Source organism: Alosa sapidissima, chromosome 1, assembly GCF_018492685.1.
Source record: "Alosa sapidissima isolate fAloSap1 chromosome 1, fAloSap1.pri, whole genome shotgun sequence".
Classification (NCBI taxonomy): domain Eukaryota; kingdom Metazoa; phylum Chordata; class Actinopteri; order Clupeiformes; family Clupeidae; genus Alosa; species Alosa sapidissima.
Genome location: NC_055957.1, coordinates 21373394 through 21388543, shown reverse-complemented (window position 1 = coordinate 21388543; position 15150 = coordinate 21373394). Strand labels below are relative to the sequence as shown.

The following is a 15150-nucleotide window of genomic DNA, read 5'->3' as shown; positions in this document are numbered from 1 at the left end:
GTTAGCCTATCGCTCTCTCTTGGGTCATTCTTTCACTCATTCTAACCGACTCATCTTTAAAACTAGGCCAATCGTTCACATCTCAGGAAAAGATTTTCATAAGTAGCCAAGGAGTTATGCTACAGCATACTAACGTTACAGCTCTGATGTACATGTATTTGTTATTTCATAGCCACACTAGATGTTTGTCCAAAGAACTATTTCGCTGTGTGGCCTGTGTTGTTGCATGGACAAAAGTGAGAATAACATTTTGATTTTAAAAGCTCTTCTTCTGGAGCTAATCAATGAAACTCGTATGTAGTGTAATGTGGGGAGGGCTGGAAAAGTCAACCACCAAGAAGCACACACGACACATGTAGTTATTCAACACTCGATATTTAAACAGTGAAACTGGCTTTGAAGTCAACACAATTAAATAAAAACCTTTCATCACATCAGATAACTTGATTTTTTTCATGATATTCTTATAACATGATGAGGGCACAAATGAAGCACGAGAAAAGGGGAATACACAGCCAATAAATGAACGGTCTCGCATGAGTGAAAAGGGCACATGGACCCACAGTAATGGCTTTAAAGAGGAGGAAGAGCTCCCATGTGATATTTGCATAAGAGGGAGTTTAACAACATGTTAACTGCCATTGAGCCTGGCTTCTTTCTCTCGCCTTCTGGCAGGATATTTGACCCCAACCTCCATGACACATTATCCTTCCCCTGTAGTCCAGACTGGGGGAAATTAAGTTTCCATGTGAAATGGCCACACAAAAAAGCTTCCCTGTGCACAAATTCAGCTGGATGAAAGGAGCTGGGGGTGGGTGACTGACCGCATACAGATGCCAGAGTTTCCTCCACAGCCTCCAGTTAAGCGCAATGTCCCCAGCATGACTAGTTCCCACAGAAAGCTGCAGCTCCATGTAGGATATATGCTTTTCTTCCTAGTTTCCCCACACCCTCACAACTCACTCTCTCACACTGTCTAGGACACAAAACCCTTGTCATATACTATGTGACTCTATTCATTTCAAACTTACCTCACTGACTGACTGACTGACTGACAGACTGAGTGTCCCCTCCCCTCCCCTCCTGTGTGCCCGCTTGGCTGATTTGCCTTGCCTCGTTTTCGCTCCCCTTTTCGGTTTCCTCTGGAATTCTTTTGCATTTGTCAGGCAATTACAGCCAAATGAGGTCCATTAGGCATGTCTGGGAGCCAGCTCTTTCAAGGCTGGCAGCTCAACAAGCCCTGCACCTCTGACAATGACACCCCACAGCAAGGGGAGCCAGCGCCTAAACACAAAGAGGAGGAGTGAGGCAGACCTCGGCCCCTGCACAAGCCAGAAAACACATACAGACACAGACACACACACAAACACACACACACACACAAACACTCACTTGTCATATACAAACCTGGACATACAACTCCACACATCAAACAGAGTCCCTCAGGGTTTACAGCTCTAGAGACCTTCTCACTTTACATAAGGCATCAAAGTCTCACTCTCACACACACACACACATGCGCACACGCACGCAAACACATGCACATGCACACACTCACATGGTCAACCTCTTCCTCCTGCAATGTGTATGGCCACAGATCAGCTGTGTACTTAGCTGCTCGGTGAGTGGTCAGCTCTCTGGACGCCACTGCCACGAGCAGCTGCAATGTTTAGGTGTTGGGGAGTTGGCTGTGGGAGGGGAGAGTGACACACATGGCGGTGGGAGAGAGGCCCGAGCAGCACGTGGGAGGCCGGCATTGCCGGGAGAGGAACCTTGCCCTCAGAGAGGTGACGCGGGGGTGCGGGCCAGGACGAGGGACAAGAGAGGGGAGTGAACTCGCTGGCCTTGAAAAAGCCACGGTGCACTAAAGGAAACAAACAAGCAGGCTGAGGCTGCCGCTCAGAGAAGCAAATTGCTGATAAACTCAATCAGAGGGTATCAGACCACCCTGCAGTATAGAGGGAGTGGGGGGGAGATGTGTGTGTGTGTGTGTGTGTGTGTGTGTGTGTGTGGGGGGGGGGGTCAAGCTTGCCATTGATTTCTCTGCATTTGGGAGCAAGCCAGTCCCAACAATGGAAAATCATACTGCTATTATGGAAGCCAAAGGAGAGGCATGAGGCAAAAGCATCTGGACAATGAGCCATGATGTGGTCAATTAAATGGACTGTTATCAAAAAGTACCATCTAATTTTTATGCATCATTTTGACACCTTTATTTTGAGTAAAGACAAGATGTCTACCATAAGGCAAAACACCATATTGAAAACATACATGTACTAAAAGTTATTTTCTATGTAGCCATAACCCCTCCCCCATTTTGAAATTCATTTTTATAAAGACTTGAAATACTACTCCAAATGTGTCCTTCAAAAACTAAAGAGCGCCAACAATCCTGAAGAAGGAATTGTACTGATTTTCTTTTGAGACTCGCAGGCACAGAATTAATTACCTTGATTAAATATTGTCTGTCTGGGTGATGAGGGAAGGCCCAGAATTAGTGGTCCCTTGTCGTGCTTGTACGGTACTGAATGAGATATGTCCCGATTAGAAAGAGCAAAACAGCATCACCACTCAAAGCACACAAAGAGCTTAAAATCAGACACAAAGCCATTAAATACGTCCAGATTAAACAAGTAATACTCCTTACTCAATAATATGTGTTTTTTTTGCTTAGAATCCTCTCTGGTGGGAATCTAGAATTGTATGACACTGAGGGAAAAGGACAAGGTTGACAACAAAAATAAGTCTTCATTGTGTGATGGTGGTGTGTGGGGAGGGGTCACAGAAGCTATTACCAAATGAAGTTATTCTCTTAGCCTGTAATTCACAAATGCAGAGCTGCCTACATTTTCCCTGCCAGCCAAATGTATAGAATTACAAGACCACCCCAGACAGTGGCGCCTAAGGGGCAGATTGTAATTCAGCCCAAAATTAGAACACTTGGAAAAAATGTTAATAGTATTTTGTAAGTAAAATAAATAAATGAATAAAAATATCCAGTGGGAAGGACCTTGTAAAATGAAAAAATAGTCTTCAGCCAAAAAAGAAGGGACACATCCCAAGCACATGCCCACACACACATTTTGATAGGGTGTAAACTCTAAAGCAACCCCTTTAACACCAAAAATGTAAAACCTAAGATCTACAATCCTGAATGGGAACAGTCTCTGACTGGGGATGAGTGGTGAACTTTTAAAAGACCCTCTGTGAATCATGGTGGTTTTAAACCAAGCCGAGAGAGAGGGAATCACGTCACTGCATGCTGAAGACAGCGACTCACAACTCTCATCATCTTACGGCTGACTCCCAAAAGCTGGAGCCCACAGAAACTTTTGCCTCCTCTCCCCAGCCAGTACAGAGGAGCACAGCCTTCATAAAAGGAAGCCATTTAAGCTTTGTGCTATTAGAAGGGTGCTGCACTTTTAACAATCCCCGCCCCCAATACACACATACACACACACACACACACACACACATATAACACCTCTCCTCCCCTTTTCCTGAGAGTAAGGGGGTTTTTCTACAGCTGGCTAACAAAGCATGACCCAATAATCCTCCAGCCTGACTCAAAGCCCAGGCCATCTCTCCAAGGACTTTATAAGACTGAGGGATGGGGGGGGGGGGGGGGGGGTGCATTAGGAGGAGAGTGGGGTGGGGGGTGAAGTGAACTGCAGAATTAATCATTCTAATTAAAAACTACAACACCCAGTCCCTAACAGCAGCACCTGCAGTGCACACATATGGATTTACATTAAACAGTAGATTTAGAGCCAGGAGATACTGGGGATGGGGGACATGTTTCTATGATGATGGAGGCCCACTTAAAAAGTCATCCATTCAGTTGTGTCTTAATGTGACATTACTAACCTCCCTAGCTTGGGTCCACTGAGGATTTGCATATGAACCCCTGTGAACTCGGCTGATGCTGAGTTAGGGGTTTCTGGCCCTTTGTTGTGGTGTCCTTTACTCGCAGTCAAAAACAAGAGGATGCCAGACATGAGGCCATGTGGAAGGAGCAAGCAACAGTCTCCTCTGATTCAGTGTGAGGCTTTAGTTTCTGCTGATAGGAAGGAAAAATGTCCGAAGAGAGGCCAGTTAAGCTCCAACTTCTTCATAATGCAATGAGACACAACGCAGTTCATGCCAGAGCCACCAATTTCTACCCAGGCCAGGACAAATACATTTAACCCAAATGGAGATGCTCGAGGCTGGTGACCTCTGTACCATCACTGAGGCCAGCAACTAGTACAATCGCTTTACATGATGGACCACTAGTCGAGTTATCACTGTGGTGTTGGGAGCGTTCAGTCTCCAGTCCACTACTTAGGGATTTTCAGCTTTGTGTGATAGCTTAAAAACAAGCAAAACCTGTTTGTATATTCTCATAATACAACATAAATGGGTTTGGGTTCTCTTTAACACACGCACATATGCAAGGTTAAAGTAAATAAAGTTATTTTCCTTGTGTAACCAACTAAAGGTCATTGAAGAGGACATTTCACCAATCAATTATCAAATCAGATTTCTTAAAGTAAAAAATGACTGAAAGGAACTGACTAATATGGACAGTGGGGAGTGGTTTCTCTCATGAAGGAGGTCTTTCAAACCTGCCAAATCAGTGCCTACGTTACTTTATTAGAGCCAAGTTATCATGTTTCCACTAACCCAGACCCTGTTAAAAAAGGAACACAGAGGATCTTTGTGGAATGGAATAGAATCAAATGAGTCAAGGCCTCCTTACTCAATAAGTTGTATGGGCGTAAGTTTACCTTCCCTGTGCCCTTAACACCTCAGGTTATTGGGGATTTGGAGGTTTCCCGAGAACGTTATTTTAAGAGAGGAGGGAGGGATAAAACATTAAGTTGTTCTGTGCTACGTCCAAATGATATCCTAGCTATATTTGATAAAATAATATCGCACTAGAGCTTAAACAACAACCTTGCCTCTAGGTGACCATGCTGCTGCCAAAGACCAGTGGGAAGATAAGCGACAACTTCCGCTGAGAAATACACAGAGAATGTAGCCTAGGTTTCCTAGTTTTCCTTTAGTTTTGTTACTCACAAAACAAAATGTACAGATCAGACATCCGACAATAGATCGTTTGTCATAAAACATGCAATTTACAATAAGCTACAATGTGAATGGTCGCCTACGGGTTCTTCCGGCGAAACACATTGCGTCTATTTCGATATCAATAAAATAAAAAAATAAAATGTCTCTTTCCGGACAAAAAGGCACAATAACATGTATACTGTTCATTGCGTAAATAAGTTTTAGAGATTATGTATAAGATAGGGGATATTCCTTTGTTTGATGAAAACCAATAGTCTATTCTACCGTGATCGAATTGGAACACCGAGACGGATCATCTGAACTGGAAAGCTATTGTGTCCGCGAGGTCGACCCAAAAACAGATTGATGGCTCAAATAGAATTTAATCGAAAATAACCCTAGCAAAACAAGTGCACTTAAAACAACTCGGAATGATGTGCGCCATCACATGATTCTATATTCAATTTAAAATAGGGGACAGGGGTCCTTTGTCTTATCCTACCAGCAAATAAACAAAAGATCAGCTATAGGACTTGAATCAGCGGATTACAGTGGGTTTAACTAATACGAGATCCAACAGTTGACATCCAATGCATGCCTTTTTTCAAGAAACACTTTCAAGCTTTCACAAACAACTTCAGACCGACACGAGGTAAAATACCAATGCAGCATTATTAACGGTCTAGTTTGACCACCACGTCTGCTTTTTTCTTCCCTCGAGCTGGGGAATTAACATTAGCCCATTCTCTCCGCACCGAAATATGTCACAATCGCGAGCAGCCTGTGCTGGATTAGAGTGATCAATTCATACGATGGGAATGCAAAGCAAACGTTAAGGTGTAGCCTAGGCTAATTACTCAGAGTAATCGTAGGCTATTCGTAAACTGTGGGCAAAGTGTCACGAAATAAAAGGACGCAATGCTTCAAACATTGACTAAACTCCACAGAAAGCCCTTTAATTTTAAAATATCCAGGAGCCCCATTCAGCTTTAGAAGCACTTCCGTTATAATAACCTATTTGTCAATATTCAAATAAGGTTTTAATAGCTGTATGCTGTAGGCTTAGAAAATAATAACGGCATTTGTTTAAATCGAGATTTTATAGGGTTATGCGTTCACTTCTCAATTGCGTAGGGTTTCAGTCCTTAGCGCTCCGTATTAACTTCATGCGAAGGAACAGTTTAAAGAGAAAGGGTCCGCAAAAGTGCGATAAAAGTCTTGTAGCCAACGTTCCACTTACCGACTTGTAAGACATTTTCCACACAACCAGTCTCCAAAAGCCGGATCCCCCGGCGGAAAGGGAGCCCATCTCCGGTGCTCCCTGCCCCCGTGTTGCCTGTTGTGGTTGTAACCCCTCCAGGGACAGCCCCAGACCCAACGGAAGCGTTTGAGCCCACGGCTGGACCCTCTTCACCAGCAACACGGCACTGAAACGACGAATACATACAAATTTCCCTTTCGTTCCTCGGGAATGACCAGTATACAATGCGGCGCTGAACTGGCTCCGGGATCCGCTCGAAGCGTTCCTCCACCCTTTCGAAGGCCCATTTCTCCGCTACGGCCTTAGCAGCACAGTCCAAAAGAGATTCCGGACAGCGAAGACGAGAGTTCGAATATCCCGGCCCAGGCCCCGGACCCGGTCCACGAGGAGCAGGTCGCAAGCAAGGGCGCTTGCTGGCCGGTGGTAGGGATAGGTGAAGCGGCGGCTGAGGCGGTAGTTCTCCACGTCCGTCCGCCATGACAACCAAATAAACACTGAAGTCGATACGGTGGCTAGAGAATCGCGCAGACAGATGCACCGCACAACAGAAGGGAAGGGGCGGGGAGGTAGGTTTCTTGCGTCACCGCCAATAACAAACGCTCTCTCCAATCACGAGGATACGCTGATAGCGTTCCTGCCTTATACAAAAAAGTTTGCCATACAACAGAAAAAGGTGTCATTCCACCCAGACACATTTGATTGAATAGAAGCATTGCCAAGTATATTAAATTAGGCTTCAACGTCATAAAACAATGACCTAGCCTATTGCTGTCAATGTTGTGGGTAGGTTGCCACTCAACTTTTTTACCACATAGGCCTAGTTCTTACCATGTTGTTAGTCGCTTTGGCTAAAAATGCGTCAGCCAAATGTAATGTAATGTAATGTAACCTATAAACCAGCTGATGAGGACAACTGGGTCAGATAAATAGGGGAGTGGAACAAAAACAGTGGTGGGCCTACATAGGCCTACACTTTTCGGTTATTTATAACATCCCCTGAGATCATTTTGTAGAGCCTAGGCTACCAGATTTATTTTCTATTGAAAAAATGCATTGGATCATTTTTCTCACGATGTTGTCTGAAAATTGTTTGCAGTTTAAACGCACATTTTGAAACAGAAACAATAGCAAACAGGAGCATGAACGGATTTAAGCTACTGTACCGTGCATAGGTTTGCATATGGAATCATACGCCTGGCGAGTGTGTTCGGGTTGTCCAAAACAAACTTCTGATTTGATCACACCGTACTCTTAGGAGTCCCGTCAAGTTAGACTAACATTTCCATTGTTTTAGAAAGAGTCTGGGGACAATCAAAAGGATAGCAAAATCGAAATAGGATGTGAGCTGTCTCTCCTAAAAGATCTTCAGTTGAAGAACATAAGATAATCTTAAATTGAACTTAAATTTAACAATTTTAAGACAAAAGGAGGGCTATTTTAGCCTAGAAATCTAGACGCACCCTAGCGGCAGCGAATTACATTTTCTGCCAGGGCTTCTTCTTCTGCTAAACTTCTATCAGGCCAATCAAATCGTGTATAAAGACGTTAGGCGGGCTTAACATAATGAGAGAATTTGCAGAGAGAATTTGAAAGACAACCGATTATCCCGCCCCTCGGACTGAGCACTGCCAACGGTCAGTGCCCACACCCTACATTTTAATGTGGGTCTGGCTTGTCAGGCTAGGGCTATTTTGCAGCTGAAAGGAAATGGACATGGACTACAGGCCAATTACAAATGGACATTGGTTTCTACAATGGGTTATAGTGTTCAGCCTGGACAAAGCATTTGTTTCTACATAAACAGTGGTGCTCTGAACAATCCATTAGGAACTATAGTGATACTAGTAAGATTTCTACATGTATGTAAACCTAATGTTCTGTAATAACTCTATTTCATACTTTGCACATGACGTCACAACCACTGACCCTTTCAAGAGAGTTCCATTATCAGCATCATAGTTGGCCCCACAAGGCTTCCGTTTTAACATGCCATAATGTTATCTTAATGCAGAGGAAGTAGATTGGGAACCAAATAGAACGTTCAAGCATTGTTTTTGTTTTTATTGTTGAAAGGGTCTATTAATACCCTCATCCTCTACAGTCTTCCTACTGTACAGTCTTATAGTAGCCTACTTCTATAGCATGTCCCAAACTACTATAATACAGCATGTCCCAAAATACTATAGTAATTCCTATAGGATTACTATAATAGTATACAATATATTATTACCAAAATAGGAAAAATAAGATTTTTATAGTTATTTTTCATAGTGACTGTTCTCTGTGCAAGCGCAGCTGAGAAGGCCATTCTTTGCTCTTTTCGAAGATCTCTGAACCTGATGAAATGTATGTAGGCTAAATATATGTTTTCTTTTTTAAAATGCAACTTTTCATTCTTACCTTTCAGCTGTAAGATTTTAGGTGGACATACTGCACACACTGGCTTTATAATACAGACACTTTTTTTTTTATCTCTGACGCACCCGCCAAACGTTAAAAGTAGGCTAAACATATAGGCCTACCTCAAGGCCCGTTGCAAACCGTTGGTAGGTAGGCCTACACTAAACAATCTGATTAAATATGAGCTACAGATCCCTCCATTTTGACCATTTTGTTTTTCAATCAGTGCTCATCCTAGTGGTAAGTTCCTAAAACAGCCATGTGTTTCTGTGAACATTGGGAATGGGGGAAATGCTGAAACCTCAAGACTAGATAAAGGGTGTGTTTATCTTTAGGTAACCGCTTACAGCGCTGGCTTAAGGGCAGCCGTGGCCTACTGGTTAGCACTTCGGACTTGTTTCCGGAGGGTTGCCGGTTCGAACCCCAACCAGTAGGCACAGCTGAAGTGCCCTTGAGCAAGGCACTTAACCCCTCACTGCTCCCCGAGCGCCGCTGTTGTTGCAGGCAGCTCACTGCGCCGGGATTAGTGTGTGCTTCACCTCACTGTGTGAGTGTGTTTAACTAATTCACGGATTGGGATAAATGCAGAGACCAAATTTCCCTTATGGGATCAAAAGAGTATATATATACTTACTATACTTAAAGCAATGCATGCTGAAGTGGGAGAGAGGGGTGGGATCTGGATACGACCGTGGGTCAGATTCAAACCCAGATCCCCATGGGCGCTTGGACCCGAATGTGGTACAGCCGCTGCAGCAGCTTGCAACACAGCGCCCCGCTGACCATGATTTTTAATGTCACACTGACATGGAATTAATTTGGAAGTAAACACAGAGAGGATGTGTTTATGTACGCGTGTGTTTGTTTGTTTTCCTGCTCAGGAAGAGCAGACAGCAGGTGCAGAGTGTAAGTAATGAGTGGCATCCATTTTGCTAGCCGTCATGACCCAGCATGTACTGCTGTCCAGTCAAGTGCACGGAGAGAGAGATGACAAGCTGACAGCTCAGCACACAGGATTTTAGGTGTTTAATGGTGCCCTGTGAAACACCTCCTTATCTTGCACTCTATCTCGCTCTTTCTCTCCCTCTTTCTTTCTTTCGATCCTTCTGTCTTGGTTGCTTGCTTCATTCATCTGACTCAATGTTTATGTCATATTATCCCATTTTGTTAAACAAATGTGAGCTGACTCTTGAGTCATACTAGTTATATATAGTATACCAATAGACAAGGTGCGATTTGTGTAAAAACCAGAGGGGGGGATGATTTTGAATAAGTTTGTAACCCACCCCCCCCCCCCCCCCCCCAAAAAAAAAAAAAAATGAACGAACGATTCTAGTAATGTCATGGCTAATAATACCCTATATTATTTTTGCCACCTTTGTAACATTTTAGTTTTAGTTTACCGTGGTGCATGACTTTAAACAGCGAGTGTGCTTGGTATGATGATCAGCTCCTCTAATGCAGGGTAGGACTACGTTTTGACAAGCATACAAATTCACCTTGTTCTTGCCCCATCTGAAATGACTCCTCTACTTTTGCTGCCTCCATCCTTTCCTATTTGTTGTGTAAAAAAACGTTGTATATGATGGCACTGAAGTCTTAAGTTAGTGAATTGGCTATAGTGTTAGTTGGTAACCAAAGCCTACACATTGCGCTATACACGCTGCGTAGGCTACGTGCATTCTCTCTCCTACTGAACAATTTGCGTTCAGTAGCCAAGTGCGTAATATTGCAAAAGTTGAAAAAATAAATGTGTTTATTGTAGCCTACAGAAAATAAATAGCCTATCATACTGTCAGTTAATTGCCTACAGTGCAGTGAAGAGTTTGGAGAGTAAAGTTATAGGGCAACTTGAACTTTTATGAAAATAATTTACGAACCAGAACATAAAGACCATGATTATATCTCTTGCAGCTGTTAAAACACCCGCTAGATAGTTTAAATACCCACCAACATTCGTTTTTGCAGTAGGCCTACAGATTATTTCTAAAAGTTATTTGTCTACTAGGCCTAGCCTACTGGCTGATTTATCAAACGAGTGCTTTCTCGTTCGTCTTCCGCAAACTACAGGTGTTTCGGTAGAGAGCCATTGAATAAGCGATGCCAAGCAATTTCTGTAACACTTTTTGTGACATTCAGCAAATATCTCCTCATTTAATGTAAGTTCCTTCGGACAATAGGCATACGTTCTACTCTACGTGCAGTTGTCCTCCATCTCAGGTGCATCAGTTTTCTAATTTTGAAGGTTCTGAAACATTATTATGCTTCACTGAATCCTTCTCGTTTTCTTTCATTTGTCCAGCTAACTTTTCCATTGAAACTAGCCATTTATGATGGATTACACACTCGACATTCTGAAATGTCCTGCATGATCAAGGCCAAATTAAGTTATCACGCAGCCACTGTGTCAGCAGCATGAGTGCTGACGGTGACAGTGCGTTTCTGATGTCAGATTATTATGTAGGCTAGCCTACTAGACTGTTCTCACGTTGCAGCGCTTTACTTTTATGAAGTAGCATTAATCAATATGAGGGGCAGAGGGGGATAAATGTTGTCCCCACCGGGGATAAAAATAAGGGTAAGGCTATTTGCACCCCTGGTACAATTAGCAGTGTATGCTATTCGTACCCTGGTGCAATAAGAAGTGAATTCTATTCGTACCCCGGTGCACACAGCAATGTGTCCTACCCCGTCTGGTACAAATATCAATGTATGCTATTCGTACCCCTGTGCACACAATCTATTAGTACCTTGTCTGGTACAAATATCAGTGTATGCTATTTGCACCCCTGTGCATTTAATCTTGCATATTGATCACACAATGTAATAATATATATATATATTAAAAAAAACAAAAAAAACAAGCAACATGTTGTGAATAACCGAGTGCTCAGCTGTGTAATAGACACTCTGAATAAGGTATGCTGTTTGCATCAATGTACAGTTAGAAGTGGATGCTATTCGTACCCTGGTGTTTATAGTACTGCATGCTATTTACACCCTGGTGCATGAACTAGCTAATTGTTGCAATCAAAACTTCCGTTTGAGAACCGATTTCTTGTTCAAATTGCGCGCCTTTTCTCCAGAGACGTTGGTACACATGCACACTCAGCTTCGATTCGAACCCCGGTCTCCCGCGTGCCAGCTCTTGCACTATCTGCTACCACAAGGAGTTGAGGTTTGCAGGTAAAATTATAGTTTATAGGCCTGAACGTCATATTCACGAAATTTCTGTTAGCTAACAAACTGACGGTTGTATGTGTTCACTGAACAAAGATTATGAAAATAAAACACAACTTTTCCATTTCAAGTTTAATTTGAACAGATATTAGTGCTGAAACCGTTCAGAATTCTTCACTTTCTGCTGACGAAAAAACGAAACGCGAGCAACATGTTTTTGTTGTTATGTAACAGGGTGTGAATAGCCCAGTTGTGTGGCCAAGGCTATTCGTACCAGGGGTACGAATAGACACTCCAAAATAATTTAGCAGAGGTATGGATAGGAAAACCAGAGGGGGGGAAATCCTCACCATCCCCCCCTACAAATCGCACCCTGCCAATAGACCATATTTTCTGTCTGAAAAGGTATTGTGTGTAATTCTGTTTTACAGTTTCGCCCCTAATTTGAATGATGGACAAAGTGCAATGTTTGAAGTCTGAGTAAGGCCAATTTAAAGCAACACTACGCAACATTTTAGCCACTTTATGCTTTCATCATGCTATTGGCATCCAATTCAAATTAATTTTGATGGTTTATGGCAGTGGTCCCCAAATTTTTTCCTCCGAGGGCCAGCTCACTATGCCTGGTCAAGGGCCCGTCCACACGGAGACGCTTTTTGGGTTAAACACAGAGGTTTTGCTTCGTCTTGGCCAAGCGTCCAAACGAATCCTGTAAACGCACTGCCCGAAACCGCACTTTTTTGAAACCTGGTCCCAGAGTGGAAAAATCTGAAACCATAGCCCTTTTGAATTCGTTTGGACAGCAAAACCGCACATCCTACTTCCGTATCAATGATGTCATCGCCTCACCTCAACTGCCCTGGACGGCTAACAATACTAGTTTTCATACATGACATTACCTACGATTACACCCCGTAGGATAAATATCGCAACTGGTGCTGCGCAGCGCCGATAGCTTATGACTTGGTGGACTGAACACTGTTTTTCCCAGTGTTTTTTTATGCATTCTAGCTACTGTCAGTGACGCGAGAGAACTTAAGTTATTAGGGAAGTGCGGTGTAAGTTTACATTAATTTGTGCGTAGTGCCGGTGTCATTCATTTATTTTACATGTGTAAAATGTAGCTCGTTAGCATTCCCAAAAGTATTAGCAGGGAGTCCCAAAAGTATATTTTATTCAAAATGTGTGAACTCTGAACTCTGTGTCTTTGAATACACAGTTCATGTTGTGAACAAGTAATATCCTACAAATAATTCAAATAACTCAAACTATGAGAGTTTTATGAAGTACTGGCAAAAACATCTGAAATGACCACCATTCTAACTTAACGAGTGAATAAAAAATAGAAATAATTATCCCAGAAAGTCCCAGAAATATGACTTGAATAGAAGTTAGTTAGTTATTAACAATTAATTGATAAACTTTTAGAATACCTTAAGCACTGATGCAGTCAGCATAGGCCTCTTACATGTTTGCAGGTAGGCCTACATTTCATTCTGTTTTCAATGGCAAACGCAAAACAGCACCAAAACAACCACCAGTGCGGGCCAGATGCTATCCACGGACATGATTTGGGGGGCCATCAAAAATGAGGTGGCGGGCCGTAGTTTGGGGACCACTGGTTTATGGTCATGTGAAAGACAGATAAACAGTGGTCCCCAAATTTTTTCTTCAGAGGGCCAGGGGCGCAGCTACCCATTTTTGAGGGGTATGCAACAACAATATTGGCGCCCCCTCCCCCCCCCCCCCCCCCAAAAAAAACACAAACAACTAAACAAAACAAAAGGCAAAACAAAAGGCCAATAATTTACACTATTACTGTGCATTAGTGTCTATTGAATATGTTTTTAAAGAAATGCTGCCAATTTGATGTTTAACTTGATGTTATACTTGATAAATATTGATAAATGGTGCATTGCCACTTTAAGAGAGTCTAAACGGTTCTCATAACGTCCTTTTGACAGCTATTGCTCACAATGGATAAGGCTGATAGGCACTCTAGCCTTGTTTGTTTGCACCCAGGGATGGATTACTGCACGGGCCTACCGGGCCCAGGCCCAGGGGCCCAAGGGGTCAGGGGGCCCTGAAGCCCAAGCCTTTTTCATGGAATCATTGCCTCAATATCAACAAATCACAATGTAGACTATGAATCTGATTGAATTTAGTATTGACCATCCCCAAAATGCACCAGAATACAGGAAATCACATCAAACAAATTAAAAATGTTCTGGGGGAGGACCCCCAAACCCCCCCCCTCCTACATATATGACAATAAGTGGGGGGCCCTTAATACATCTGGGCCCAAGGGCCCGAAAGTTCATAATCCGCCCATGTTTGCACCACATTGACAACACACTATTAAGTTATTACAAGGAGCCTTCATTGTTAGGATATGGAAACATGTGATGAGTTGCTGCTAGCATGACATTTCTGTTTGCAGTTGGCCATTAAAAGTGCCGTATGAGCATGGTAGCCACCCAGCTATCGGAATGGAATAGGCTATGTTTCAATCGGCATGCTTAACAAACGCTAGTTAGTCTGTTATTTGCAAGCCTCCAAGAACAGACGTCATCACTTTAAATCCTACCTGTTGCCTTTCACCGTCCACTTATTTAACTGCTGTTGCATCCATTGACATGCCATCTCCTTTTCCCTCTTTCTTTTTTCTTTTTTTGCTGTATCCATCTTTTTCCATAGACAGCAACTCACTACTCGTAGGCCTATCTGCTCGCCTGCAGTCACGGCGCCCACACTCCCTCTTCTATGTCAAAATTCTATGATGGAATCTTATGATGGGCACCTACTCTAGCCTAAAATGTTATAGAACATTGAGAAAATGTTGAAATGATATAGAAACGGACAGCAGTAGCTACATATAGAAAATACCAAATATATTATTTATATAATAATCTGACCCTATGCGCCGCATATAGCGCATACCCACTTTTTGCGCCACTGCAGAGGGCCAGCTCACTATGCCTGGTTGTAGAGAGGGCCAGAGACTCGGAGTATGTCAGTAACTGTAGATAGCTTAGTGCTGTGAACAACAGCAGTCTACCTTAGCTGAATATTAATCCATTACATTTAATTATAGGCTATTGCAATACCATTGTTAACTATGTTTATTTTATATTGCCATCATGCCATATCAATATAAAATGTAGTTTAATGTGGAAATAGCTCAAATGAAATAATACTAATAAAAAGACTTTAGCATTTACAAAAGTATATTTTATTCAACATTTGTGAACTCTGAA

At 42.7% G+C, this 15150-nt stretch overlaps 1 protein-coding gene across 2 annotated transcripts in view; it reads right to left on the bottom strand.

Annotated features, from left to right (window-relative positions):
• zswim5 (zinc finger, SWIM-type containing 5) overlaps positions 1-6999 on the bottom strand; it is a 46049-nt gene extending 39050 nt beyond the window's left edge. For both annotated transcript variants that reach the window (XM_042103529.1, XM_042103535.1), the window contains exon 1: positions 6293-6999. In XM_042103529.1, coding sequence (XP_041959463.1) covers positions 6293-6791 — 499 coding nt within the window. In that variant the 5' untranslated portion in view covers positions 6792-6999. The remainder of the gene's footprint in view (positions 1-6292) is intronic.
• Between the last annotated feature and the right edge of the window lie 8151 nt (positions 7000-15150).